This window comes from Ambystoma mexicanum, chromosome 4p (assembly GCF_040938575.1).
Source record: "Ambystoma mexicanum isolate Mex_15411 chromosome 4p, UKY_AmexF1_1, whole genome shotgun sequence".
NCBI classification, from domain to species: domain Eukaryota; kingdom Metazoa; phylum Chordata; class Amphibia; order Caudata; family Ambystomatidae; genus Ambystoma; species Ambystoma mexicanum.
The window spans coordinates 989,080,427-989,108,130 of NC_090927.1; the positions used below are offsets into that span (position 1 = coordinate 989,080,427).

General features: G+C 46.7%; 1 protein-coding gene across 2 annotated transcripts in view; it reads right to left on the minus strand.

Annotated features, from left to right (window-relative positions):
* The window catches only part of MTRES1 (mitochondrial transcription rescue factor 1), a 184,682-nt gene that overhangs the window by 106,655 nt on the left and 50,323 nt on the right, over window positions 1-27,704 (minus strand). For both annotated transcript variants that reach the window (XM_069606571.1, XM_069606570.1), the window contains exon 2: window positions 25,742-26,213. In XM_069606571.1, coding sequence (XP_069462672.1) covers window positions 25,742-26,205 — 464 coding nt within the window. In that variant the 5' untranslated portion in view covers window positions 26,206-26,213. The remainder of the gene's footprint in view (window positions 1-25,741; window positions 26,214-27,704) is intronic.

The following is a 27,704-nucleotide window of genomic DNA, read 5'->3' on the forward strand; positions in this document are numbered from 1 at the left end:
ACATGAATGATCAATTGTCAATGCCCGGCCTCCGATGTCATTCAGTGTCTCAACCAATTAGGAGTCTTGAAAAGTAAGCCTTACCACCTTGATTACCTTGCCTTTTTGAGATCTCCAATCAACCTGAAACCAAAGATGCTGTTTTCCCTGCTATGCTCCCTCATGCCCAAAATGTCAGTACGCCCTTCCTTTTGTCTCCCGCAAAAACAATCCATCCAATCTCCCTGTACTTACTTTTCCCGCACAGCTCCCATATTGCACATTCATTCCACAATCACTTCCATGGAGGGGGGGAGGGGGAAGGGACTCAAAGTAGTTCTCTTCTCCTAGTTTCTATTGCGACTGTCTTCCTTTGCAGTTTTTTTTGACCCAGTGAAGTTTCACAATTTAAAAATAAATAAAAGCTGTTTGCATCTCATCGAAAATATGCCAGGGTGCGAATAGTTCCAATTCCCTTGGTGGGTCGGCAATACTGCTTGTTAATGGTGCTGGGGCCAGCGGGCAACTTGAGGGCCAAGGTCATTACCAACCGTTAATGCCCTCTACCACAAGGGGTTACTGTTCACCTCTCAGTAGAACAAAAAATAAAGTCGTAGAGTATACTAGATGCACTCCTTAGAGTTAAGTTAATTATCCACACACCTGCACTCTCCTTTCCGTTCACTCTCTGGCCAGCCTACCTTGGCCCTCTTCCTGCTCCCACCTGTGAGGCCAAGAACCTCTGGGTCATCTTCGACTCCACTCTCTCCTTTTCGCCCCGCATCTCTGATGTCTCTAAGAAGTCAAACTATCAACTGCGCCTCCTCAGAGGTATTCTTCCTTGCCTTTCCTTCCCCCAGAAGCTGACTGTCTCTAGAGCTCTGGTTCTCTCTGGGCTAAACTACTGTAACAACCTCTTTCTAAATCTGCCTGCTTCTACGCTCTGCCCTCTGCAACTCATCCAGACCAGGACTGGGAGACTGGTCCTTGGTCTCAAGCCCTGGGATCGTATCTCTTCAGCCCTGAAATCTCTTCATTGGCTCCCAGTGGCTGCAAGGGTTAAATTCAAGACCCTCTGCATTGTCCACAAGCCCTTCTGGGGACTGGGTCCAAAATACCTTCAACTCTCCCTCCGTAAATACCTTCCCACTCGAGCTCTTGACTCCTCCACTTTCAACTTCCTCAGGGTCAGTCGCTTCTCCAAGCAACACGTTGGGGGTAGATCTCTTTCCTTGGCTGTGGCCTCCCTCTGGAACAGCTTCCCTGCCACTCTGAAACTTGAGGAGAACCATCTCCGGTTCTGGAAGCACCGCAAGACCTTCCTCTTTGCTTCTGCCTTCGCTCTTCCTCTCCCCTGCTGATCGGTCTGCTTCGGCTCCGTGCACCTGGCTACCCTCGGATTTCAGGCCCAGGTCCCTGCCCACCCAGCCACACACCCACACTGCCTCCTGGCAACCCTTGCACTTGGGCATGTATCTGTAACCCTACAGTTCCCTTACCTGCACTGATCAGACACCCCTTTTCTGCGCTTTCACCTCGCACTTGCCACCCTGCTTGCTGCACTACCAGTAGTTTTTTATCCCTTGCTCAGCACTTTCCACCTCGCCCATCTCTTCCTTGCCTCGTTGTGCTCTGAAAAACGTGTATGAGCGTGATACAAATAAAATATCATATCATTAAGTATAAATAATTCAATTCCTTCTGAAGTAAACACGCACAAATCCAGATAGGTCAAAACAAAAAAATGGGTTTGAATCCGACAAAGCCACTTATTTTGAGCCCTCTGTCATTTTCAGCAACAATAAAGGGAGATTCATAGTCTTAGTTTGGGAACTAACCAAAAGCAATAAAGATTTGCTCAACATTTTAAGGAAATATAAAAATTGGTAGAAACTATGAGAACCATACCCACACTGGACTTAAAACATGCACTCTCGCTCACCAGGATTATGCCATAGAGATGCCCCAATGCAGCTATAACACGATGAGGATTCTCAACACATGATGGTTCATCACTAAACCAAGTAGCCCATCAACATGGTTTGAATCATAGTCACAAAAAATTCTTCTGAGCGGCTTTTCCGTCCATTATTTTACATTTCCTTAGCACTGTGGTCTGAGCGCTTCACCAATTAGCTTACAGGGAATGCAGGCTGACCCTTCCACCCAAGTTCCCTCCAGTGCTACGTACTGTCATGGCCACTATGTTTGATCCCCAGTCAGCATCCTTCACCACTGAGTTTCCTCCCTCAATGACGGTGCACACCGATTCTGTTCTTAACTGGTCTCTCAACCATACCTTTTCTTCTTTTTTAATATTGATTCAATAGGCTCTCACTGCACCAGACACCTATCTGCAGCCAGGCAATAATGGTAATAATGCCAAATGCAGTAGGCCGCATTGGCTAGTGGTGTCCCTTAATGTTTGTTAAAAGCCATTGCTTTCTTAGGGCCTTTAAACTCGGGCTGGAAAGACAATACAGCCTGCCTCGGCTCCCATTATCACCTAGCTCCATGTCCAGATTTCATTCCCAAGATCTCTGTGCCCAGAGCCTATTTGAGCATCATGGTGGACTCTGAATGAAGCATAAACATGTCTGTTGATGACATACTACATTGAGGTCTTATGTGTGAAGGTGGAGACTGGTTGCTTGGGCATTTGGTGGTGCGATTATGGTTTTGATTTGATGCTTGTGTTTTGTTTTTTAGCTATTAGTACTCTCGTGAAAAGAAGAGTGCCATCATGTTTTTGAGTTTAGAAATAACAGTGTGGCTCTATGTTATTTGGAGTAGGTTATCATGTGCAGGTGTTCTTTATGTGAGGGAGACGCATGTTAGGTTTTGCAGGTTTATGCACAATGAACAATATTAGAATTGTATCACATTTCTTTTGACTATATATATTTGAGGGTTAATAAGAGTATTTATTTTTCTTTGTGATTTATTCATTTGTCATTTATCTTTTTTGTCCAATTTATTAATGGCGTTTGATTTATTCTGCACTTTTGTAACCAACTGTATTTTAAAACATTGCTTATATTCTGATCCTGTCAAATGATGCACAATTTGTGTTTAACATGCTCATTGGGTTTTGCATTATGTAAAAGAATAGTGGTCAAAGTATTCCCCTCCATTGATTGTTCATATTTTGGACCGTTTACTGATGCAAATTGTGTGCTGCTTGTTACATGTGCACTTGATCATTTTCAATATAATTTGTAATACAATTTTCACTTTATTGATGTTTTAACGTCTAAAACGAATGTAACAGCCTTAAAGAGGACCTTCAGTGGCCGAAATGTTAGCTGTGTTTTAATACTCACTGAATAAATACATAAAGAAAACAAAGAGTTGGAATGGAGGATATTGTTATTGACTTCTATGACAGAAATCAATATTATAGAGCCTGGAACATAGGTTGCATGAAGCTGAATCTCCTGTCTTGTACTCTCTGGTGACGTTGGACCAATGTCAGCGCCAGTCTTTGTCACTGCAGCTCCTGCCATAGTTATCTAATGGCAGTTCAGCTCTAACCCTCTTTGTCTCCATTATACTTCCCTGAAGGAAGATGTGATTTCACAAATGCGAAGACTGGATGCCTCATCTAAAGGGCAGCCAGGTCCTGGATTCACTCAAAGACGGTGGCACTTAAGTCATAAATGGCCCTGCAAGCTTAACTGCAAAGAACTTTCACCATGACAACCGCCTTCACAAGAGTGATAAATGCCCAAGCACGAACAGCAAGGGACACCAGATGTTCCTTCACTGGAGAACACATGTACTTTTTTTTTTAATAAATAAGAAAAAACATTCAACATTGAAATTACATTGGGAATCACATTTTCGCTTCTAACTATTGAATGCAGAGTCCAAATCAATCTATCTATCTATCTATCTATCTATCTATCTATCTATCTATCTATCTATCGTAAAGTTCAGCTTGAAAGGCTCTATCAGATGGATATAAAAGAATTGTTTTACATATCATCTTCATAAAATAAATAAGGTGAATGTGGAAATCTACATGCAGAAATTGTGTGTACTAGTGATTTATATGCCCTAGTGTCTGTGCCGACGAGCCTGTTACTGTGGGATGGAAAAATGATTTTTGTATAAAAGTATCAGTGAAAAAAAAGGTAAAAATATGTCACTCACCCCCTAAATGTTGGATCGAGATGAAAATTGCATTATTTTATTCGCCTAAGAGGGATCAATCTGATTAACCGATTAGCAACATGATTACATGTGAGGAATATAATGTTTTAGAAGGTTACAATTGTTTAGTGCAGAAATCTCTAAGAGGATATCACATCAAATGGGATGAAAACTGGGTTTGGAAGCAACTCCTATCAGATTGCCCTCCTCATGAATATGCCCAAAAACTAAGGAGGGGTTGGTTTAGTTTGATGTCACTTTTGGAACACTGTCTAATTACATACTCTGACCAATTAGATTTGAGAAAATATACACACCTCAAAGGGGAGTGGTTTGTGCGCTATAAAAGTTTATTATGGGGAGACATTCACTCACTTTATGGATTTCTCAGAACACTGTAAGAGAGGCCTACCTGGAGATAAAGTACCAGGCCTCCTTCAGTAGGAAAGACAGCAGATAGTCCAAATACAGAAAGAAGGGAACCAGAATGTGGAGGGAGAAAAGCTGACACCATCTTGCTGACTGATGCCCACCTGTTCCCGATGGTAGAATTAAACCAGTCCTTAAGTAGGTTCCAACCTGACAGACAGCCAGAAGAGATGCCAATGTAAGTATAATGCCAAGGAGAAATATACTCCAATAGATTAAAATCTGGCACCTGTCATTTGTAAGTATGGAGGGGCGGGTTATGTATATTAAATGTACATCCTTAGAAGTTAGGGAATATTTCAGGAGTATATGCACTTCTGGAATTATATATTTGATAGACTAGGTCCTATGGTGTGTATACTGCAAGATCCCTGGGGTATCGCTACATGGAGAACGATGCTGTACGTATTTCCACTTGCTCGTATGAAATGCAGTGTGCAATTTTAAGCCAACCCGTTTACAGAAATATATAAACTTTGACCCAAAACTTAATGTTTACATTTGTGTTTAGTTCATTGCATACTTCTCCTTTTCTATCAATGTGTTGCACTAATAATTTTATGTAAATCCCATCTTTCGAATCTCAAGTGACCAGTATTGAGGCTTCCAACCATCATGGACATCACAAGTATACATGTTTGCATGGAAAATGTAAAAGATTACAAATAATGTTGCCACAGAGAAGGATGCGAGGCCTGGGAGTTACTTTGTAGTGGTGTCACGACCCTCGCCCAAAACCCCCTCTGGCAAACCCATTGGCCAGGTGGAGTCAGGACTCGGGCCTCTAGAGCCTGGCATCCTCTTCAAAAGCCCCCATGAGGCCAGTACTGGCGCCTATGGCGCCAGGCTTATGCACCATGAAAAACATGTGCTTGGGAACTACTTTATTGTATTGTCAGCCAACATGGAGGCATCCACATAGCTTGGTTCAAAGAACCAAGCTATGCGGTCTAGTGTTTTGTGTGTGGTAGCCTAGGGACTGCTTTACCTGGACTATTTTGTTGGGGCTATTTAAACCACACCCGAGCAAGACAACACGCTTCGCGTTACTTTGCAGCTTGCAACGTGACGCTCACTGTGACCAGCTATTCCCTCAAATCTCTGAGAAGCAGAACCTGCAAGGAGACAAAAGGAACATCATTAGCAGCAGCATCTTACCTGCAGTCTTCATCTTTAAACACTCGCAGCTACTGAGAACAGCTTCCTCGAATCTGCACGCCTCCCGGAAAGAATGACCTGAAAGAAGAAGATAGAGGCAACATTAAAGAAAGCAGTAGAGACATTTACAAATTACAAACTGCTCAAAAGGCTTACCTGGCTGGTCGCCTCTCTGCTGGCACCACTGCGGACATTCCACTCGCGCTGAAGAACACCGCAACCTACAGGGAAGGAAAACACAGATTAGCAAAGGCAAGACTTCACAGCGCTGCGCATAGTGCTTACTTACCGCATCATAGCGCTCTTAATGCGCCATCATTTATCAGCGGGGCTCAACCAAGCCAGTTTTCCGCGCTGAAGCTCCGCATACCTAAGGGAGAAAAAAAGAGACATTTTAAACAAAGAAAGGCATGCAGGATAGCAACAAAACTAAAGAACAGCAATAAAACCTACCTGAACAATATCAAACGGGCCGCCGTCAGTGAAGTAACTAGACCGCACTCACCCATGATAGACAACACGCCCCTGCAAAGAACGCAGGACGGAGAGCACGCCTAATTCTACCACAAGGTGAGGAGAGGGAGCTAGAGGGACTGAAATCATACGGGGGTGGAGGGAGGATACTTACCCCAGTCGGTCAGTCTTGAGCAGAGTCCTCCTGTATTTTCAGGCAGAACCTTCCCCACAGACCACATCAGGGCAAAGCTGAGAAGCATACCAGCGAGTAACCTGGCTGGGTGGCGTCCCTGTGGATACCAGGTGAGCGTAAAAGAACGTGAAACCTACCATAACAAATCCACCTGGGCGCATTGGAGACATCAGAAATGGATCAATTGGCTCAATTACTAGGACAGCTTCGAGCTGAGGTTCATTCTGCCCGACAAGAGACTACTGCCCTCCGGAGAGACCTAATAGTGACCAAAGAATGCACTGAAGAGATTAGCAGGCAATACTTGCAATCACAGGCAGGACAGACGCCTCTACCTGGAAGCAATCCAACGATGCAAAACCCTGCCATACCACCCACTCCGGTACAGATCACGTTACCTGGAACAGTGCCCCTGGCACCACCAGAAAGGTTCTCAGGCGACCCACGTAACCATGCGGCATTCATCATTCAATGCCGCCTTCATTTTCTTTGTAGGCGTGGAGCATTTCCAAACGACCAAGCTCGGGTAGCTTTTGTCTTATGCCTGAGTGGTAGTGCAGCAGATTGGTCGGTGCCGTTGGTAATCCATGACAATCCTCTATCACATGACTTTGGGGGGTTCCAGGGAGAATTGAAAAAACATTTTGCTCGCCATACCCAGGAACAAGCAGTAGACAATGAACTCTTGTCCCTCCGACAGGGGACTCAGGACTTGTTAAAGTACATTGCTAACTTCAACAGACTGGTTGCCGAAGCTAGGTGGCCAGAAAACAAAAGAACTACATTATTCCATCGAGGCTTACGAGGCGAATTAAAGGACGTCTTAGCCCAGGTCGTTGATCCACCCAGGTACTGTGCAGAATTCATAAAGGTGGTCGTGCAGCTAGACCACCGGTTGCACGACCGCAAGGCAGACCGGTCTAAAACGGATCCTCGGAACGTGTATGTTCGACCAAGGGAAAACACACCCCATGTACGTGAAAATGCTGTACAACCCATGCAGATTGGAGGGACACGGCCTCCATTAACAAAACAAGAGCAGGACAAAAGAAGACAACAACAGCTTTGTTTGTATTGTGGGAAACCAGGACATTTCTTGAAGGACTGTCCAGTAAAACCCCCAAGAAGAACAGTTGGGGCCACAGAGAAGGATGAAGCTAAGGAATCAGAAAACTACCAAGCTCGACAAATGTAAAGGTCAGTTTGTCGAGTGAGAAGAAAGTTGCTGACCTTGCACTTTGCAATACCAGTGATCTTAATTAACCACCAACAATCGTCAAGAATGCATGCCGTTGAAGCATACATCAATAGCGGAGCAGTTGGAAATTATATTGATCAAGAACTGGCAGCAGAGATGGGGCTTCCTTTGTGTTCTAAGCCAACTATGGACAAGGTAACCTCCGTGGATGGGACAGAAGTCGCTTCCGGACCAGTAACCCAGTGCACAGCTAGGGTAACCTTGCTGTGCCAGGGTGGACATCAGGAGTCTATTTCATTCGGTCTCATCAAGGCACCTCAGTTCAGGCTAATACTAGGGATGCCATGGTTGGTTGCTCACAACCCTTTGATAGACTGGCGGGCACGAAAATTAACCTTCCCCCGGTGACTGCTCCCCTGCCTGCTATTACCAAGAGGAGAAACCAGACGTCTGTATCCCCATGACTCCCGGGGCGACAGTATCAACCCTGGGAGCAACTAATACCTTGCCAAGTGAATACCATGATTTCCAGGATGTTTTCCCAAAGGACCAAGCCAATACATTGCCGCCGCACAGGCCCTATGACTGTCAGATCGACCTTGCTCCTGGTGCACAGAACCAGAAAACCTTAATTTGAAATCCTATTTAGACCAGTACCTTGCAAACGGATTTATCCGTCCTTCGAAGTCCCCCACAGCCAGTCCTTTGTTCTTCGTACCGAAAAAGGAAGGAGACTTGAGAACCTGTATTGACTACCGCGCATTGAACCAGATCACTGTGAAAAACCGCTACCCCTTGCCACTTATCCCTGAGATGCTAGACCAAGTTAAAGATGCCCAGATTTATACCAAATTGGACCTTCGAGGAGTGTACCACCTGGTCCGAGTCAGAAAAGGAGATGAATGGAAAACCGCCTTCCATACTAAGTACGGCTTGTTTGAATATCAAGTCATGCCCTTCGGGTTATGCAACGCTCCTGCGGCATTCCAATATTTCATGAATGATGTCTTAAGGAAGTTAATTGATGTGTGCGCCTTAGTGTACATAGACGACATCTTAGTATACGCAGCCTCGGAACAAGATCATGACAGGCACGTTCGTTCAGTCCTCACCAAGCTCCGTCAACATCGCTTGTTTGAAAAGCTGGACGTGCACAAGGTAGATGCCATTCTGAAATTGCCTTCACCGACGTCTCTGAAAGGGGTACAAAGCATGCTGGGCTTTGCAAACTTCTACCGCCGGTTCATCCCAGACTTTCTCAGGTTGTGCACCCAATCACAATACTATTACTAAAAAACAATAAAAAGTTTGCTTGGACCGAAGAAGCAGAAGAAGCCTTTCAGGAACTTAAACAAAGGTTTACCTCCGCTCCAATCCTGCGACATCCTCGTCCAGACCTCTCTTATGTCGTTAAAAGTAATGTGTCCAGTCTTGCAATGGGGGCTGTCCTTTCACAGAGAGACCCAGAAACCGGCCAGCTACATCCTGTGGCCTTCTGGTCGAAAAAGTTCTCACCTCCAGAGATTAATTATGCCATCACGGACAAGGAACTCCTGGCTATCAAATCCGCCTTTAAAGCCTGGAGGCACTACCTTCTGGGGGCCAGATACACCATTACAGTCATTACAGACATTACAGACCACCGAAACCTGCAATATCTCAAAACAGCCAAGGCCCAGTTCTCGCGCCAATTACGGTGGGCCCTTTTCTTCGTTGAATATGATTATGTAATCACATTTCGACGAGGAGTCAGAAACGGAAAGGCGGATGCCTTATCTCGCATGGGCCTAGATGAAATAGTATATACAACTCCAGACCCAGTACCTATTATACCTGAAGACAAACTCTTGGGTATCACGACAGCCTTAACACAAGCAGAACTACGAAAAGAAATCCAACGGACAATGAATCCTGATGCCTACCTCGCATGGCAAACTCAAGGAGAACAATATACCATCAAGGACCATCTACCCTTTTTTAGGGATCACATATATGTACCCAAGAAGGAATTACAACAGCATATTATTTCAAACTATCACGATTCACTGATCGAAGGGCATCCTGGGACCACCAAAACCCTAGCTAAGGTGAAAGAGAACTTTTGGTAGCCTACCTGGCGTAAGGACATCATTCAGTATATTCAGTCCTGCGGTGTCTGCACACAAAATAAATCACAGAAACAAAAGCCATCTGGTCTCCTACAACCATTGGACATTCCTCCAGATCCATGGCACACTCTTTCCCTTGACTTCATCACTGATCTACCTCCAAGCCAAGGTTTCAACACCATCCTTCTAGTTGTGGACTTATTCTCGAAGATGGCCCATTTTCACCTCTCAAAGGCCCCCCAGACGCAGTCACTTTAGCAAAAGTGTTCCTGGAGGGCGTGGTTAAGCTACATGGCTTCCCTTCGGTTCTGGTCTCTGATCGAGGCAGCCAGTTTGTTTCAAAGTTCTGGAAAAAATGTTGTGCAATGGCGCAGATCGATGTTCGGCTATCTACCAGTCACCATCCCCAAACGGACGGCCAAACCGAGAGAACCAATCAGACACTCAAGCAATATTTACGGTGCATGCTGCACCACGAACAAAGGAATTGGAAAGACCTCCTATGGATAGCCGAATATGCATATAACAATTCTTGGCATTCAAGCACGGCAAAAATGCCCTTCTATACCCTTTATGGCAGACATCCACGTACCTCTGAACTAGATCTTCCAGCCAGCTTGGAAATGCCAGCGGTAAAGACTCTAAACAAAACCATTACTCAGGCTTTCAAAAGGGCAAAGGAACACCTTATTTATGCCAAAGAGAACAAAAGAGATTCGACGACCAACACCGGAAAAAGGCCCCCGATTATCAAGTAGGAGACAAAGTTTGGTTAGCCGCTAAATTCGTACCCATCAAGGGAACCCAGACCTTTCATCCCAGATTCTTAGGACCCTATACCATTAAGGCAATTATCAACCCAGCAGCCGTGAAACTGGATTTACCACCTAATCTACACATCCACCCGGTATTCCATGTGTCCCTCCTGAAACCAATGCAACCTGGCACACAGATTGGGACACCACCTAAACCCATACTTGTTGACGGAGAACCAGAATTCGAAGTCAAAGATATCTTGGACTATAAATACTCTAGGACCAAGCAATATTATCTCGTCGATTGGAAAGGATTTAGACCACAAGATAGATCCTGGGAGCCCAGTGAGAATATCAACACAGCACGTCTAATCAGGAAATTCCGTCGGAACTTCCCAACGAAACCTGGGCCAGACAGAAGGAACACCATGGGGGGGAGGGGGTGAGTGCTGTCACGACCTTCGCCCAAAGCCCCCTCTGGCAAACCCATTGGCCAGGTGGAGTCAGTACTCGGGCCTCTAGAGACTGGCATCCTCTTCAAAAGCCCTCATGGGGTCAGTCCTGGCACCTATGGCGCCAGGCACATGCACCATGAAAAACAATGTGCTTGGGAACTACACTTTATTGTATTGTCAGCCAACATGGAGGTATCCACATAGCTTGGTTCATAAGAACCAAGCTATGCGGTCTAGTGTTTTGGGTATGGTAGCCTAGGGACTACTTTACCTGGACTATTTTGTTGGGGCTATTTAAACCACACCCGAGCAAGACAACACGGTTTGCGTTACTTTGCAGCTTGCAACGCGACGCTCATCGTGTCCAGCTATTCCCTCGAACCTCGGAGAAGCAGAACCTGCAAGGAGACAAAAGGAACATCATTAGCAGCAACATCTTACCTGCAGTCTTCCTCTTTAAACACTCGCAGCTACTGAGAACAGCTTCCTCAAATCTGCACGCCTCCCGGACAGAACGACCAGAAAGAGGAAGATAGAGGCAACATTAAAGAAAGCAGTAGAGACATTTACAAATTACGAACTGCTCAAAAGGCTTACCTGGCTGGTCGCCTCTCGGCTGGCACCGCTCCGGACATTCCACTTGCGCTCCGGACATTCCACTTGTGTTGAAGAACACTGCGACCTACAAGGAAGGAAAACACAGGTTAGCAATGGAAGACTTTGCAGCGCTGCGCATCGTGTTTACTTACCGCATCATAGCGCTCTGAATGCGCCATCATTTACCAGCGGGGCTCAACCAAGCCAGTTTGCCGCGCTGAAGCTCTGCATACTTGAAGGAGAAAAAAAGAGACATTTTAAACAAAGATAGGCATGCAGGATAGCAACAAAACTAAAGAACAGCAATAAGACCTACCTGAACAATATCAAACGGGCTGGCGTCAGTGAAGTAACTGGACCGCACTCGCCCATGAAAGACAACGCGCCCCTGCAAAGAAGGCAGGACGGAGAGCACGCCTAATTCTAACACAAGGTGAGGAGAGGGCGCCAGAGGGACTGAAATCATACGGGGGTGGAGGGAGGATACTTACCCCAGTCGGTCAGTCTTGAGCACAGTCCTCCTGTTTTTCAGACAGAACCTTCCCCGCAGACCACATCAGGGCAAAGCTGAGAAGCATACCAGCGAGTAACCCGGCTGGGTGGCGTCCCTTTGGATACCAGGTGAGCGTAACAAGTGGTTTGAAGGAAACTTGCAGCAACACTGCAAATGTGTCAGTGCCAAAGGGATTTAAGTAGAACGGGACATGACATGGGCATGTAACAGTTCCTATATTGTGAAGGAATACAGGAAAACATGACCAGAGCAGGTGCCACATTTTCACTCCCCCTTATGAAAATGTCCCATCAATGTTGATGACTGCACCTTTAGTAGATCTGAACAAACGAACACTAACAGATTTCCAAAGCACCCCTGGTTTGGAGATTTAAGGATTCTTTTCGGCTAGGTTAGTTTCATCGGATTAGCCCATTTTGATGGCTTAACTCCTACATAAGGATCTCTTGTTAGAACAATGCTTTTTCAAGATGTTTGGGGATAGTGTTTACTCCGGAGAACCTCAAGCTGTACTCCTCATGCTCTCATAAAGAGGGCATGGGTTCGAGTATTTGTCAGTAAGCTACAGCACACTACCTTTTTTCTTAATGCTTTTATGACTTTTCTCTCTTTAATATGCCGTTATGCTAATATTCTATTATTGCTAGAAAATGTAAGATAATAACCCTTACTTCATGAAAGGCATTTCTTTGCAAAAAAGGCAAGGAATACTTACATTGTTTACAGTTGCAACCAGTGGCAGCTGTTATATTTGGACACAAGAGGGAATCATCCCCCTTGTTCTGAGCCAAATGAAAAGATGGAAGTTTTGATTAAAACTCAAAACGTATATCTTTTGCCTAGAACGAATGTACTGCACTGTTGCATATACAGGAAGCAGTCATGCCCAGATACATCCATCATGCACATAGAGCAGGCTGTATGACTGGGTGCTCCACAGAGACAGAGAAGGTTTTTACATTGAGAGGCCAGCCGATACCTGGTCCCACACATTGGCTAGTGTGTAAACAATATGGCTTTGATTAACAGCATTCTTGGGCCGGTTGAGCATTTCCTGCCTGTGTGCCATGGAAGGCGATCTGGATAAGCATGTTGTGGGAGTCCGTAGCTGATGCAGCATCGAGCAGGTAAGGGTAGCAAAAAAAGTTTTATGTATTTATACTTGTGTGCATTGCATGCGAGGGGGTGTGTGCATCAGTGGATGCATGTGTGTGAATGAGTACAGTATATATTTGCATGTGGTTGTCTCACAGGGCATCATGTGTGTGGAGCAACAGTATAGAAGGTCCGGTGTTTGATGCTGGATGGAGGCAGGAGGAGGAATGGCGAAGAACAAAGTGACAGTGCCAGCTTTGAAACTGGAGCCAGCATGGTGTAAGGAACTCATGGTGGCAACAGTAAAGGCAGACACAAGTGGTCACAATTCAAGGGTGTTTATTTCAATAATATGCAGTTTGGAAAAAGCGTAACCTAAATCGAAGATGGGAGCAAGCGTCGACCATCAAACGAAAAATAAGGCAGTCCTTGTGGCGTCTTGTCAAAGTAAAAAGGCCTAGACTAAAAAAAAAAACGATTGCCAAATCCTTACTAATTATAGAAAGAGTGTGGGATAGGAATTTCAATGTAGGAAAAAGTTTTCAGCACGGTACAAGGTGGGTTTCCTGAGCACAGCACACACTCGAACTTGCACAGCACGAGTCGACAGTTTTGTTCCAGCTATCAGGTTCTTCGATGAAGTCTCTTGCCTTCAAGGCCCTGATGCTTCTAACAAACAAAAACAAAAAGTTCTATTCCACATAAGGCCTTGGGTGATGGTTTCCCCCTTGGTCCCACTCTCCCAGTCCTACTCAACAATTCAATTTAACAGTCCCTTTCTCATCGAACTTTGGGCAGTGATTTTCCACCACTGGATCTCCCTCTTTCCGGTTTGGACCCCTTTTCAACTTCCAGCCTCCCTCCTTCGGGTTCACAATGGCTTTCCCTTGGGGTTCTCCCAATGGCGGGTTTGGATCCCAATGCCAAGGGGGAGACTCCCCTTCCCCTGGTCTTACAACGCTTTTGTACTCAAAAGAACTACTTGTCTCTTCAAACAGTTCTATTAGGCTTTGTACCTTTTCCACCTTTTAGTTCACTGTGGACATCCCTCCACAGGGTTCACTCATGTCAACACACTGTTCATACAACTTTAGACTCTTACATTCACAAGTCTTAATGTCTTTTCAAACAATTTATTGTGAACTTCCCTCCGCTGGGTTCACTCCTGTTAACACAATGTTCATGGGACTTCAGATTTTGTCCCCTCTTGCTAGCATTCCTCCGCCGAGTTCACTCTTGCCAACTTTTACAACGCATTTCTCATACCATGTGGGATTCGTCTCAATCATCTGTTGGTCAAAGACTTGATTGTACAGAGGATTTGACAAGACCCCTGTATGACCACTTTGACCCCGCCCCCTTCCGCCTTTTCCCAAGGCTTTCTGGTTACTCTAGTTCAATAGCCGGGTAATCGCCAACCTTTCTTTTATTATTTTTTTTTATAACTCTGTTTATTGATTTTAAACAACATAACAAAAAACGTACATGAATAAGACATGGATCAGCGGTATACATTTTGAAGGCATTAATCATAACAACAGGGCCCGCGGGGCCAAGGACCGTAAGACATCAATAGGACAAGGCAGGCAAACAATGCTAGCAGCGTTACCGATGTACCCCCGCCCGCAGGGCTCATTGAGCATACAGCCATTTACCCCATATTTTTTCGAATTTGCGGGGACAGCCCCTTGCATTATAGATCCTGCGCTCTAAGGTTGCGCACCTGTCCAGCTCATTACTCCACCGGTTCAGGCTCAGTGGATCGGCAGATCCCCAATTGGCCGCGATAAGTCTTTTGCCTGCCCCCAACGCAATTGGACATTTTCTCATATTTGGACAGGTCTACTTCACCCCCAATGCCCAAGAGTACCATCTTGGGGTCCCTAGGGATTGGTGTCGCCAGAGCGGTTGAGATTGTGTTGACACAGCCCACCCAGAAGGCATGTATCGCCTGACAGTCCCATATCATATGGTACAAGGTGGCGGGTTCAGTTTTGCATCGAACACATGTCCCGTCTTCTATTCCGCCCCATCTGGCCATTGCAGTGCGAGAGTGTTATGAACGATTGAGGATCCTCAGCTGTATTAGTCTGAGCTTGGATTCTATACCGATTTCTCTGGGGGACATTAACGCCTCCACCCAATCTTCAGGTTCCAAGGGGCCCAGATCCCTTTCCCACTTTGCCTTTAGCCTGTCGAGTTGTGCAGCCCCGAATGAGTTAAGGGCCTGATAGAGAGTGGAAGTGACCCTAGAAGAGATGTGCTGCGGGAGAATATTGGTCTCGATGGGAGAGCAGGGGGGTACAACCGGCGTGTCAGGGAATTGGGTGCGGATGGCATGGGACAGTTGCGCATGCCGAAACCGGTCGATGGGTGCCAGGTCGAATTGTTCTCGCATGGTCTCAAAGCTCAGAAGGCGACCCTCTTGTATCACGTGTGCTAATGTGTGTATTCCTTTGGCCAGCCAGTGACCGAAGGAGCCCATTTTTACTAGTTTCGGGAGGAGCGCATTGTGCCATATGGGTTGCGACAGTGTTGGCTGTCCTTCCCAGCCGATTAGTTTGTGTGCGGCCCGCCAAGCGCGCCGGATGTGGTGGGTCATTTTGGGCAGCATCGGGAGTTGATCGTGGATGGCATAGAGGATTTGGAGCGGTGTTAGTGGGGACATGGTCTCTAGCTCTATACGGGTGTGTGGCAGTGTGGGGTCCGCGTGCATCGAGTCATTCACTACTCCTATCTGTGTGGCCAGGTAATAGGTGCGTATGCAGGGTAAACCGATGCCTCCCTCCCACACCGATCTCTGGAGCATGTCAAGGGAGATCCTGGATTGTTTCCCACCCCATAGCAGTGTGCGCAGGTTCTTGTCAATGAGTGCGAAGGTTTCTCGGGGGATGGGGAATGGGGCGTTCTGGAGGACATACAACAGTCTGGGAAGGGTCATCATTTTGAATAGTGCGGCCCTGCCCATTAGCGATAGGGGAAGAGATTGCCGATGGGGGGTGTCTCTGTTAAACCGCTCTATTAGTGGTTGTATATTAAGTCGGGGGAACCCATCAAGCGTCGGGTCGAGCCGTATACTCAGGTATTTGAGTTCCCTGATAGGGACGTGATATGGAAAGGTCTTCGGGATCGCAGACTCGCCACCCTGAATCGGGAAGAAAATGGTTTTGGCATCATTAACCTTTAGGCCTGCAAAGTGCTGATATTCCCTGAGTATGAGGGAGACCACCGGGCACGAGATACTCGGGTTACTGAGGTATATGAGCAGGTCATCCGAATAGAGCGAAAGGCGGTCTTCTCCTCCTCCCGGCCAGACGAAACCGGTCCAGTTGGTGTTAGCTCTAAGCTCAATCGCTAGTGGCTCGATGGCCAGGAGGAAGAGGAGTGGAGACAGCGGGTATCCCTGTCTCGTGCCCCGGCCCAGGAGGAATGATTTGGAGGACCTGCCGTTCACCCTCACTGTGGCCTCTGGGACTGCATATAGAAGTTTTACCCAGGATATAAATGTCTGCCCCAGGTTCATCCTAGCCATGATCTCCCACAAGGCATCCCACACCACAGAGTCAAATGCCTTTTCGAAGTCCACCGCCAGGAGGGCGAGTGGGGCTGGTATTTCCTTTGCCCTGGACACATTGGTTTGGGTGGACGAGGGTCTCAATCACTTGCAATAGTCTGTTAGCGAGTGTTTTGCCGAGAACCTTCGCTTCGCCATTGATCAAGGATATCGGACGATAGGAGGCGCATTCCTCCGGGGGTTTCCCAGGCTTATGTATGACAACTATGCATGCCTTCCTGAGGTCTGGGGGGGGGGGAAGTACTCCTAGTTCCCTGCTGCGTAGAAACATGCGGTGCATGTGGGTAGGTAGCGTGCTACCAAGGCATTTCCACGTTTCTGTTGGGAATCCATTGGGGCCCGGAGTTTTCCCGGGTTGGAGTTGTGCCTGTGCATCTTGCACCTCGGTGTCAGTGATGTCAGCATTAAGGAGATGAGATTGGTGCTGCGGGAGTATCGGAATCTCGATGTGGTCGAGGTATCGAGAGGGTTCGACTGATGGGTTCCCAATGAGTGGGGTATAAAGATTTTTGTAATAGGTGGCGAATGCCTCGACAATATCCGAGTCTTCTGTCAATGTCCCATCCAGAGATCTGATTGCCCTTACGTGTCCCCTGCTCTGCACGTGTCTCTCCAACCAGGCCAAAGTCTTGTTAGCTTTGTCACCCCTTTCATATATTTGGCTTCGGACTAATTGGTGAGCAGTTTGTGCATTGTCTAGGGACAGGTTACTGAGGGCGTCTTGCGCCGTGAGCATCGCTTCCTTTGCTTCTTGGGTGTTTTGTATAAGGATTTGTCGCTCACACTCCAAGACGCGTGCTTCTGCTTCCCTGACCTTCTGGACTTGGCGTTGTTGGTAGGCGGAAACCGTGGAAATATCCTCCCCTCGTAGGACTGTTTTGTATGCCTCCCAGTTCGAAATCGGGCAGTCCACCGAGCCCTCATTAAGTTCAAAATATTCCGGTGTGCTCTTTTCTAGCTCCTCCGCAATTTCAGGAAGACGGAGATGGTATGTATTTAGGTGCCAATTACGATCCGGGCGGCAGGAGGGGTTCTTGAGAGTTAAAAGAAGCAGGGAGTGGTCTGAAATTCCTCTCGTGAGGAATGCAGCGTCGAGAAGCCTGTGGGTTATGTTGCGGGGGATGAAGGCGTAATCGATCCTGGAGAATGATTTGTGGACACCTGAGTAGAAGGAGAACCCTGCCTCGTCTCCATGAAGTGTGCGCCATGCGTCCACCATTCCTGAGGTCTCGGCGAACGTGGCGAGCGGCGTGAAGGTGGGGCGTGTTCCAGCTCTCCTATAGGTTCTGTCGACTGTGATGTCCATTAATTTGTTAAAGTCCCCTCCGAGCACCCACATATCAGCCTCCTCCTCCAGAAGCAAGCTCTGTAGCTCGGCGAGCAGTTCTTTTGTCAGCGTGGGGGGGGGCATAGATTTCTGCCAGGCCCCATGTCTCGCCCCAGATGTCCGCCAGCATCAGTACATAGCGGCCCCGGGGGTCTGCCCTGATCTTCCTAACCTGGAGAGGGACTCTCTTGTGGACGAGTATCATTGTGCCCCTAGCTCCTTTCGTGAATCCCGCATGGTAGACATTCGAGTAATTAGATCTTTTGAAAAAGTTGGTGTTTGTGCCTATCAAGTGTGTTTTATTTAAGAGGGCAATGTCCGGTGAATGTCAGTTTAGGTACTGGAGCACCAGTCTCCACTTTATGCTGGAGCCGAGGCCATTGACGTTCCAGGACAGTATTGTCACCTTATTGGAGTTCATCCTGTCTGCGTGAGTCTATTTGTTGGGGTATCTGGGAGGATTAGTGGCAGTTGCATTTTTCCCGGGGGCGTATGTCATTTTCCTCTCAGGGAGGGGACATCCGGGGGCTGACTCGCACTGGAGTGCCTGAAGACTGGCTGATACTTGTGTCTCTGGTCCTGGCCCAAAACAGTGTTTGTTTGCCTTGCCTGCTCTCGTCAGTTTCCAGCTTTCCTTTTCTCGTGATTCCGTTTCCTCGAATCCCCAAAACTCCCCCCACCCTGTACTACCTCCACCCCCCCAACTGGGAGCACCTCTCGCCCAAACATTGAACTTATAACTTGGTGAACTTAAACTTCGTCGGGATGATCCGACCTAGGGTGGTAGCTCCTGTGGAGTTACCTGGACTGTGCCTGAAACTGCGATGCCCAAGCGGTGGCGGCCGCAGTGGTGTAGTTTCAATGGTGTCCCGTAGCGAATTCAGTGCTGTGATGCCCAGGCCTCATCCGTTCTCTGTAGTATTCCTGGAGGGACGCCTTGGAGATTCTGTTTCGGGGTCTGTCCGAGAGGTGGCGAGTTCTGCCCGGACCCGGGTTTGCGAGCGGACGGTCCAGAGGGCGAGCGTCAGGCCGCGGGCCCATTGAGGATCTGTGTTTCGAGCCAATCCCATGCTTCTTTGGGGTTGTGGAATAGGTGTGTCGTACCATCTTGGTGGACCTTGAGCAACGCCGGGAAAAGAGGGCAAACTTAATTGACAGAGAGTGAAGTTTCTTCTTAACAGAGTCAAACGACTGGCGGGCCTTCTGGACCTCTTTAGTATAGTCCGGGTAAAACCCCACTTTGTAGCCGTTGTATGTTATTGGGCCAGAGGCCCATGCCATCTGGAGGATGGCGCCTCGTTCCCGGTAATTAAGGAGGCGTGCAATTATAGTTCTGGGCGGGGCTCCTGGGGTAGGTCGCCCAGTGGGTACCCTATGTGCTCTTTCAATAGAGAAGAATTTCGACAGTTTCTTGGGGGCAAAGATGTGAGTCAGCCAGTCTTCTAGGAAAAGTTCGGCACTGGGGCCTTCCTCTTTCTCCGGGATCCCAAGAATCCTGAGGTTATTGCGTCATGCCCTGCCCTCACTGTCTTCGGCTCGGTATTCGAGTTGGTTGACCTTTTGGGCAATTATGGCGAGTTGTTGTTCCAACTGGCGGACGTTATCTTCTGTGTCCGACACTCTTTGTTCCGCTTCTCCGACCCTAGATGATAGGTTGCGGCGATCCTGGCGTAGGAGAGACACTTCTGTGGAGGCTCCACCTATCTTGAGTTCTAGCGATGTTCTCGAGTCCCCAATTGCCTTCATTAGGTCATTCAAGGAGAGTTGGGGGTCCTGAGTTTCTACTCCGACACTTGCTTCTGCCAAGCTTTGTGTCTCCTGGCGAGGGGGGGCCTCCACTGTGTACAGGTCCATTTTACTCTGCAGGGTCTGCCTCTTGGCCTTGTCCTTGCCCATGGTCGAGTCGGTAATTAGTATGAGGGTTTGGGCCCGGGTGGGTCGTGTGGGTGCCCCACGGGGATTGATGTGGAAACTAGGGTGAGGTGGGCTTGCCGGGCGTCTATCTTCCACCACTTTGTCTTCGCTCCCGGGCCTCGGCGGGGCTATGTGGATCGGTGTTTGTCGATCCCCTGTTCTGGCTGGTCTGGTGCGCCTGTTGGAGGATCAGGAGTCCGTTGGGGGGGGTGTTCGTGGTTGCTCCCCTGTGGGAAGGAGCATAGTCTCTGTGGGTATGGGCCTTTCCACGAAAGCTGCCGGATGTGTGGGGAGGAGGGGGGGCAGCGTGGGCGGGACTCAGCCCCGTGTTGTTGGTGCCCCGTGGGGGTCGTTCTGCTGCAGGTCTACCCTAGTTCCGGTCGTTGCACCGCAAGGGAGAAGAGTCTGAGGGGGCCCACCGTGGGCAGGTGGCTCCGTTGTTCGTGGGGAGAGGTGCCTCCCGCCGGCGCACTTCAAGTACGGCTCCGCTGTACGTAAGCCACGTGGGGAGAGCCGTATTATTGTTGTCCCAAGTGTATAAGGGGCAATGGGGGGGAGATATGGCGATTCCCCCACCTCATTCACTCTCGTACCTGGTTACTGCTGGGTACGTGTGCAGCGTAACTTCCATCCACAGGGGAGCCCAGCACACGGTCCTTCCTGTCGTGCTGCAGCTCGACCCCGCGCGTTGCCGTCTCGCTGATGGGGGAGGGGGATTGGATCTCCAGGGGGCGGGCCATGCGTCAAACAGGCAGGTTGGCGTCCAAGTTCGTGGAGGGAGTATGGCGCGTTATTCCGCCCGCCTCTTAACGCTGCTTCCTGGGTCCGCTTGCTCGCAGTGCTGTCGGAGGCGGGAAAGGTGCCGTCTCGGATGGCCTCAGTTGCTACGGTTCGCGTCCTCTGTAGATTTCACCAGGGTTAGATGTGGGGAACCGTCGTTGGCTCTCCGGCTGTGTCGGTGGGTAACTGCCGGGCCCTGCAGTCAGCCCGGCCGAGCGTGTGCCCTCCGTCTCCACTTTCGGAATCACCAGTGTCCGCCGTGCCGCGGAGGGGGGGAGGGGTGGGCGATCGCTTCACCCGCACCACAATGGCAGCCTGACGAATTCAGGTCGATTCTCGCATCCCCTGCACATATTCGCCTCGGGGATGTGGCGACTGCTTCCCTGTTGTGTCCGCCGCCTCCTATGTGCCGCTGGGGTGTTCCTTTTTAGCAAAAGAGGGATAAATTGTAGGATATTTGCCGCGGCCGCCAGGAGTTGGTGCGGTTAGGTCTGCATGCGTCGCGCGCGCATGCGCAGTCCATCGCCAACCTTTCTTGAGTGCACACCCACGTGGTGTTTGATTCAGCTATGCTGGCTTTCCCCCTTTTCCAGTATCAACAGTTCTTTATTTATTCAAAGTTCAATTAGCTGCTTGCCACTTTCATTCAACACAGTTCGCCAGCTGTGATGAACTGCTTTACTTTCTTGTCTGTAGAGTCAAGGCCGGTACCATTGGACCATGAGTCTCTACTCGGCTTGGCCGTCAGCGGAGGAGGCGCCCGGGCACCGGTGACATCTTCTGCAACACCCACTGGCTATTTGGTTTAACTTACTCTTGAGGTTTCACAGGTCTCCGTCGATAAGGGTAAGGTCACTTCCCCCTTGGTATCTTCGCGACTTGCACCGTCTTTCTCCTCCTCTTGAACTGCCGTGCTGAGTTAGATCTTGCGTCACGCGGTCTGCACTGCTCGTAGGGTGCTTTTGCGCTCCATCTTTTATCCCTAGGGGGAAGGGAAAGGGCAGTCAGGTGTGTGTGTGATTCTGGTCAATTGCCTGACTTTGCCTGACCATTGTATTGGGACATGTCAGGTAAACGGCTATGCCATTAGTCCACTGTGTTTCGTGTTGTGCAAAAGTGTTTGTGTCGTAAAGGGAGCTTAGGGGACAGTGTTTTGGAATATCCTATGTCGTAGGATGGGGAAAATGTGTTCAAAGAAGGGGGATACCACGTCTCACCAGTCGGTGTCCCACTCCCCAAGGACCCCCCATCCAGGTAATCCTCCTGCACTGGTCCACCCCCAGAAACTGGATCCTAAAGCGATGGCCGTGTCCTGGCCACCTGGATGACAGATCCCCGAGGACTAGACATGGAGACACCATCAGGTTTCTCACAATGGCCAGGTCTTCTTACAGTTGCATTATGGGCAAAGCAAACTTCAATGGGTTCAGAATGATTCTGGGAAATTAATTATCTTGGTATTGGGACAATAAAACACAAATTGTCGCTGGGGGTCTATTGGATAACTTTTAGGGTACGGCCCCTACATTGCAAACATTATGGGTGAAGTCTTCTTGAGTGTGTTTCAGTTGTTAAATGGCAATAATGGCATATATTGCCACAGAAAGTATGGAATTGTCTTCTTACAGTGATATCAAAGACTTTAATGAAGAAATCACTCACATTCACAACAACGTTGTTGGGCCAAACCGGGCGACACTGTTTTTTGGATGATCTAAATCGTTGGCGCGGAAACAATCAAGACAAAGAAGCAATTGAATTGAAAGCCGCATTAGCCAACATCCACTTCCAGGTTCAAAACAACAAACCCACCACAGGGAAAAACACCATTCTGGACTGGGTGGTTATTAATAACCTCAATACTATCATAGATCGAACAAGATCATTTATATAGTCAAACCATCACATTATTGAGTTGCAGGTCCTTTTTGCAGACCCACCTCTTAAACTACCTAATCCTCTGAAGACTGTCATCGTCGTAATTTTAAAAAGGTGTGCCCCCCAAGATCTCCAAGATTGTCTGATGTCAATCATGGCAGACACTCAAAGTACTGATTCTGCCGATCACTTTGTGTCTTTTTGTCTCCAGCAAACTTAGAAAATAAAGAGGCTGGATGAGGTTGCTCTTCTCAGACCAAAACTTGTAAGAGCCAATATCGGACACCAAAATTGGTTTACTCCAGAACTGGGGGACATAAAAAGACAGAAGTGCAAACTTGAATCTAAATGGCTGAAAACACCAAACAGAGGAAAATAAAACTGTTTGGAAACATGTTGATCAATTATACAAACTAAAAACTGTGGACACCAAAAAGAATTTCTTTAACACCCCGATCAATAAATCCTCCAATTCCACTGGTAAGCTTTCCGAGATTGTAAAATCACTAGAAAAACCAAAAGGTGCTCCATGCCATTTTTCAGCCCACTAACCAAGACTGTACAAACTTCCAGATGGCCTTTGAAGCAAAAATCAACAATGCAAGGGACAAAATTAAAAACTCTTCAAGCTCCAACACGCTGACCTGGGACCCAGAGACTCAGAGGTCATATTTCACGGACATCCCAACTTCTCCCTTACTTCGATTACCATACCAGATATGCAGAAAATGCTATCATCTATGCGTCCTACCTCATGGCCAGAAAATATCCTCCCAATGAAGCTAATACTTGAACATGGAGATTTATTCGCCCCATTATTGACCAGATTTCTGAACGCTTCTTTTAGAGACAGTTTGGTGCCAGCCTCCATCAAGGCAGTTACTGTCACCCCTCTCCTTAAAAAGACTAACTTTGATCCAAAAGAACCGAATAATTTTAGACGGATTACAAACTAACTTCTTTCTCAAAATCTTAGACAAACTTGCTTCCTCCCAGTTTCAAAATTATTTTTTATTAAATGGTATTCTTCATAATAGACAATCAGGATTTAGACCATCTTATAGTACGGAGACAACTCTTGCCGATTTACAGTCTCACATGCTGAAAATCATGGACAAAGGCAAAGTCGGATTGCTGGTCTTGTTAGATCCATCTGCTGCCTTCAATTTAGTGGACCACAAATGCCTATTACATTCCTTATCCCATCTTGAACATTGTTCGAAAGAGGCTGTCAAGTGGTTCCATTCCTTTCCATCAAATAGTTTCTCGAAAATTCAGTGGAGCTCTGCCTCTTCACAACCGGCTCTAATTCTACGTGGGATCCCGCGTGGAGCAGGTCTGTCACCGGTTATGTTCCATCTGTATCTCAGGTCCCTGTGCTCACTTTTGGAGAACCTACGGGTGTTATTTACAAACTACGCCAACAGTTGATTCTGGAAATCAGTGGCAATTACACCTCTGATTCTGCTATCCTATCTAATGTATATGAACAGATTGAATCATGGATGTCCAAAAACTGGCTTTGCCTGAACGATAGTAAAACTGAGCTGCTTACCTTTGGATCCCGGCAGGTCCTGGCCAAACTGAGCATGAAGTATAAAAGTTTCAACGTTGGTAATAGCAACATCCAAGTATAAAATAAAGTAAAAACCCTAGGCATTCAGTATGAGGCATCCCTTAATGCAGACAAATATATAAACCAGATAACTCAAAATTGCAATTATCATCTTTGCCTGCTTAAAAATATTTGTCCATACATCACAGAAAAGAACTCTGCCACTATTGCCCAAGTAACTGTATTATCAAAACTCAACTATCGTAACTCACTACTGAAGTCTCTGAATCCAAATCTAAAAAAATGCCAAGTTTTCCAGAATGACGCTGTACACATAGTTAAAAAGATTCCAAGAAGGATTAATATTTCAGAGCATAGGAGGGATATTCATTGGCTTCTGGTAAAAGAACGCATACATTTCAAAGTATGCACTCTGACTCACTGATGCATCTTTGGGAAAACCCCATCAAACCTCAAAGCATGGACATGTGGGTACAGCCCCGCCAGAACATTATGCTCTTCCAATCAGATGCAGGTGTCCTGCCCGGCTTTCAAACAAGCTAATGGCCTAGAAAGATCCTATCCGGTAAAAGCGGCTAACCTGTGGAACTCATTACCTTCTGCTTTTAGACTCGAGGCAAGTTAAACCCACCTCTTTAAGAAATTAGATAAAACCCTGCCCTCGACTTCCTCCACCAGATCCGACTGTCCTGTCCTTTGTTTGTACCCGACGTGTAATTGTCACGCCCTGATGCCTGCAGACTTTTGGGCAGGAGTATATAAATCAATCAATGACAATATGGGAAAAGGCACCATGAATGAGTTCTTAAGTGATTATACTGTCATAATGGCACAGCCGGCATGGTTATGTTTTCTTACAGTTGCAATACTGGTATTATAGGCTGAGTCAACATGAGTGTGTTCTTAAATGGAAAAAACTGACAAAAATCAGCACAGCCAGCATTGACAAATATATATATTTTTTTATACGTCAGAATTACTGGCAATACCTGTTACAGACATTTCGGAAATGTCTTCTTACACTGGCAGGACAATGGAATATATTGTCGACAAAAGCATCATCAATACCCTTCTGTGCACCGTAGGTGACCTGCCACATGCTGCAATATTTCACATGTTATCCTAAGATCATAAATTATATGTAGTTTTTCCAAATTGTTCACAAAAAGGTGTGCTGTTGCTGTAGTATGCACCATTTTAGCCTACTATTTTAAAAACGTTCTCAGGCAGGGGGCACACCCCTAGATTCTTACTTGGTTTGTTGGGGCACCCTCACTAGGTTTGCTTATTCACAAACTGCATTGGAAAATATTTACTTCAATGAAAACAATTTCACCACTGTTACTAGTTCTAATACAAGCTAAAAATGACTGAAGGTTAGTATTATTATTTTAACCTAAACAGGTCAAATGCTTTTATGTTACCAACACATTTCATAATCACATATTAATAATACTTGTAGCTTTTTAAGTATTGTCACATGATGTTTGCAGCTTTACAGCATATACACTGTTCCAAAATAGAAGTTATACTTCTATATAAAATGATCCTGAACAAATAGTTGTTTCATCACTGCACATATAACATCATTTGCACTTACTTTCTTGCAACATCCAGGCCAGCTTTCATTACGACATCGTACCGAAAGGATTGCACCGATTTGACAAGATCTTTATAATCTTTTGGCAGGTTAGGGTCTGGTTCAATCTCATCGGCAAAGTCACCCTTTCCTAAGTCATCGTTGTCGTCATCATCATCATCCTCCTCCTCTTCACCTTCCTGCAAGGTCCGATTCCTGTTCTTCTTTGAGATTTTGTTGCTTTTTAGTCTTACAGAAAAGCTCAAGTTGTTTTCTAGATTAAATCTCTGCCTTCCGGCAGGCTTTACTGAAAAGGCTCCACCGACAGCTCCATTGGCACCTGTTCCATGATATGCAACTCTTGATTGACTGTCAGAAAGCAGTACACATTGTCTCCTGAATCTGCAGGAAGAGAATCTCTCCGACAGTCTAATAAAAACATTAAACTGTCTAAAAATGCAGAAGGGCAATGTGAAGCCTGTCATATCATCTCCTGGAGAAAAAAAAACAAACGCATATGAATACTTCTGACAAGGTTTTCTTTGATAAAGCGGCTAATGTCATCTGTAATATTTATGTGAAATGCTACAGAAGAACAAGTTACTTACCCATGGTAACGTTCTTTCAACTGGATGTTCCTCCCACGTATTCCTCATTTTACGATATTTCCATATCCTGCTTCAGCTGCTTCGGAAATTTTTTCCAGCAGAGGGCGCTGCGTGTCGATGCCTGTCGCCTCGATGTCTCTCGGTGGCCTCCATCTCAATGTCGACGTCATCGATAGTATAAAACGTGTGCGGCGACCGTTGGCTTCAGTTCCATTTTTTCTGTGTATAGGATATCCTACACCCGACAGTTACTCCTTCTGAAAGAACGAAGACTGCAATTACCTTAAAAATTTCTACTGTGCGTCAGTTTGGGAAGGGCGATGCGGAATACGTGGGAGGAACATCCAGTCGAAAGAACGTTACTATGGGTAAGTAACTTGTTCTTCGAATGGATTGTGCCCTCCCGTGCATTCCTCATTTTATGATGAACTCCCAAAGCAGTGTATGTATTCCTGGAGAAGGGAGTCAATGTTCATTTAGGAGTTCCTTTATAGGTCTGTGTGCACAGAATGTACCACTGCCTTTCCAAATAAACCTTCTCGGCTTGAGGAAGAGTCCAGATTATAGTGTTTGGCAAAAGTATGTAAGGGTGACCCTGTGGCTGCCACACAAATTGGGACACCACTCTGTAAGGCAGAGGAGTTAGCCATTCCATGAGCTCTAAGACCCTCCGGAGGACCCTTTCCAGCTAATATGTAGCCTTCAGATATTCCTATAAGGATGCATCTTGATAAAGTTTGTTTCAAAATAGCCATACCCAACTTGTGGCCCGTGTAGCCTACAAAAAGTTTGTCATCCTGTCTTAGTTATGACATCCTAGAGGTGTAGAAACTAAGTGCATGCCTAGGATCAAGCCTGTGTAACCTCTCCTCTTCCTTTCCAGGATAAGGAGGAAGATAAAATGAAGGTTACAATATTTTCTGAGTTAAATGGAACTCAGACACAATCTTAGATAAGAATGTATGTTTAACCTTAAGGACCAGTCCTTATAGAAGATAGAAAGAGGCTTACAGGACAAGGCCTGAAGTTCACTGACACTTCGGGGTGATAAGATGGCCACGAAAAGGATGGTCTTTGAAGTTAATAAAGGACAGGAATCAATAGGCTCAAAAGGAGCACACAATTTCAACACCAAGTTGAGGTCCCAAATTGGGACCAGAGGAAATGTATTTGTCTGTCCTTTTCAGAATTGTATACCTATTGGGATCTTGAAGAAAGATACCTCTTTAGAGGTGCACTTAAAAATAGAGAGCGCTGCCAGATACTTCTTAATTGTACCAACCTGGCGCCCCAGATCTGCCAGGTGTAATAAGAATGTTAACACCATAGGTGTACTGCATGTAAACGGATCCTCATTCTTATCCCTGCACCAGCTG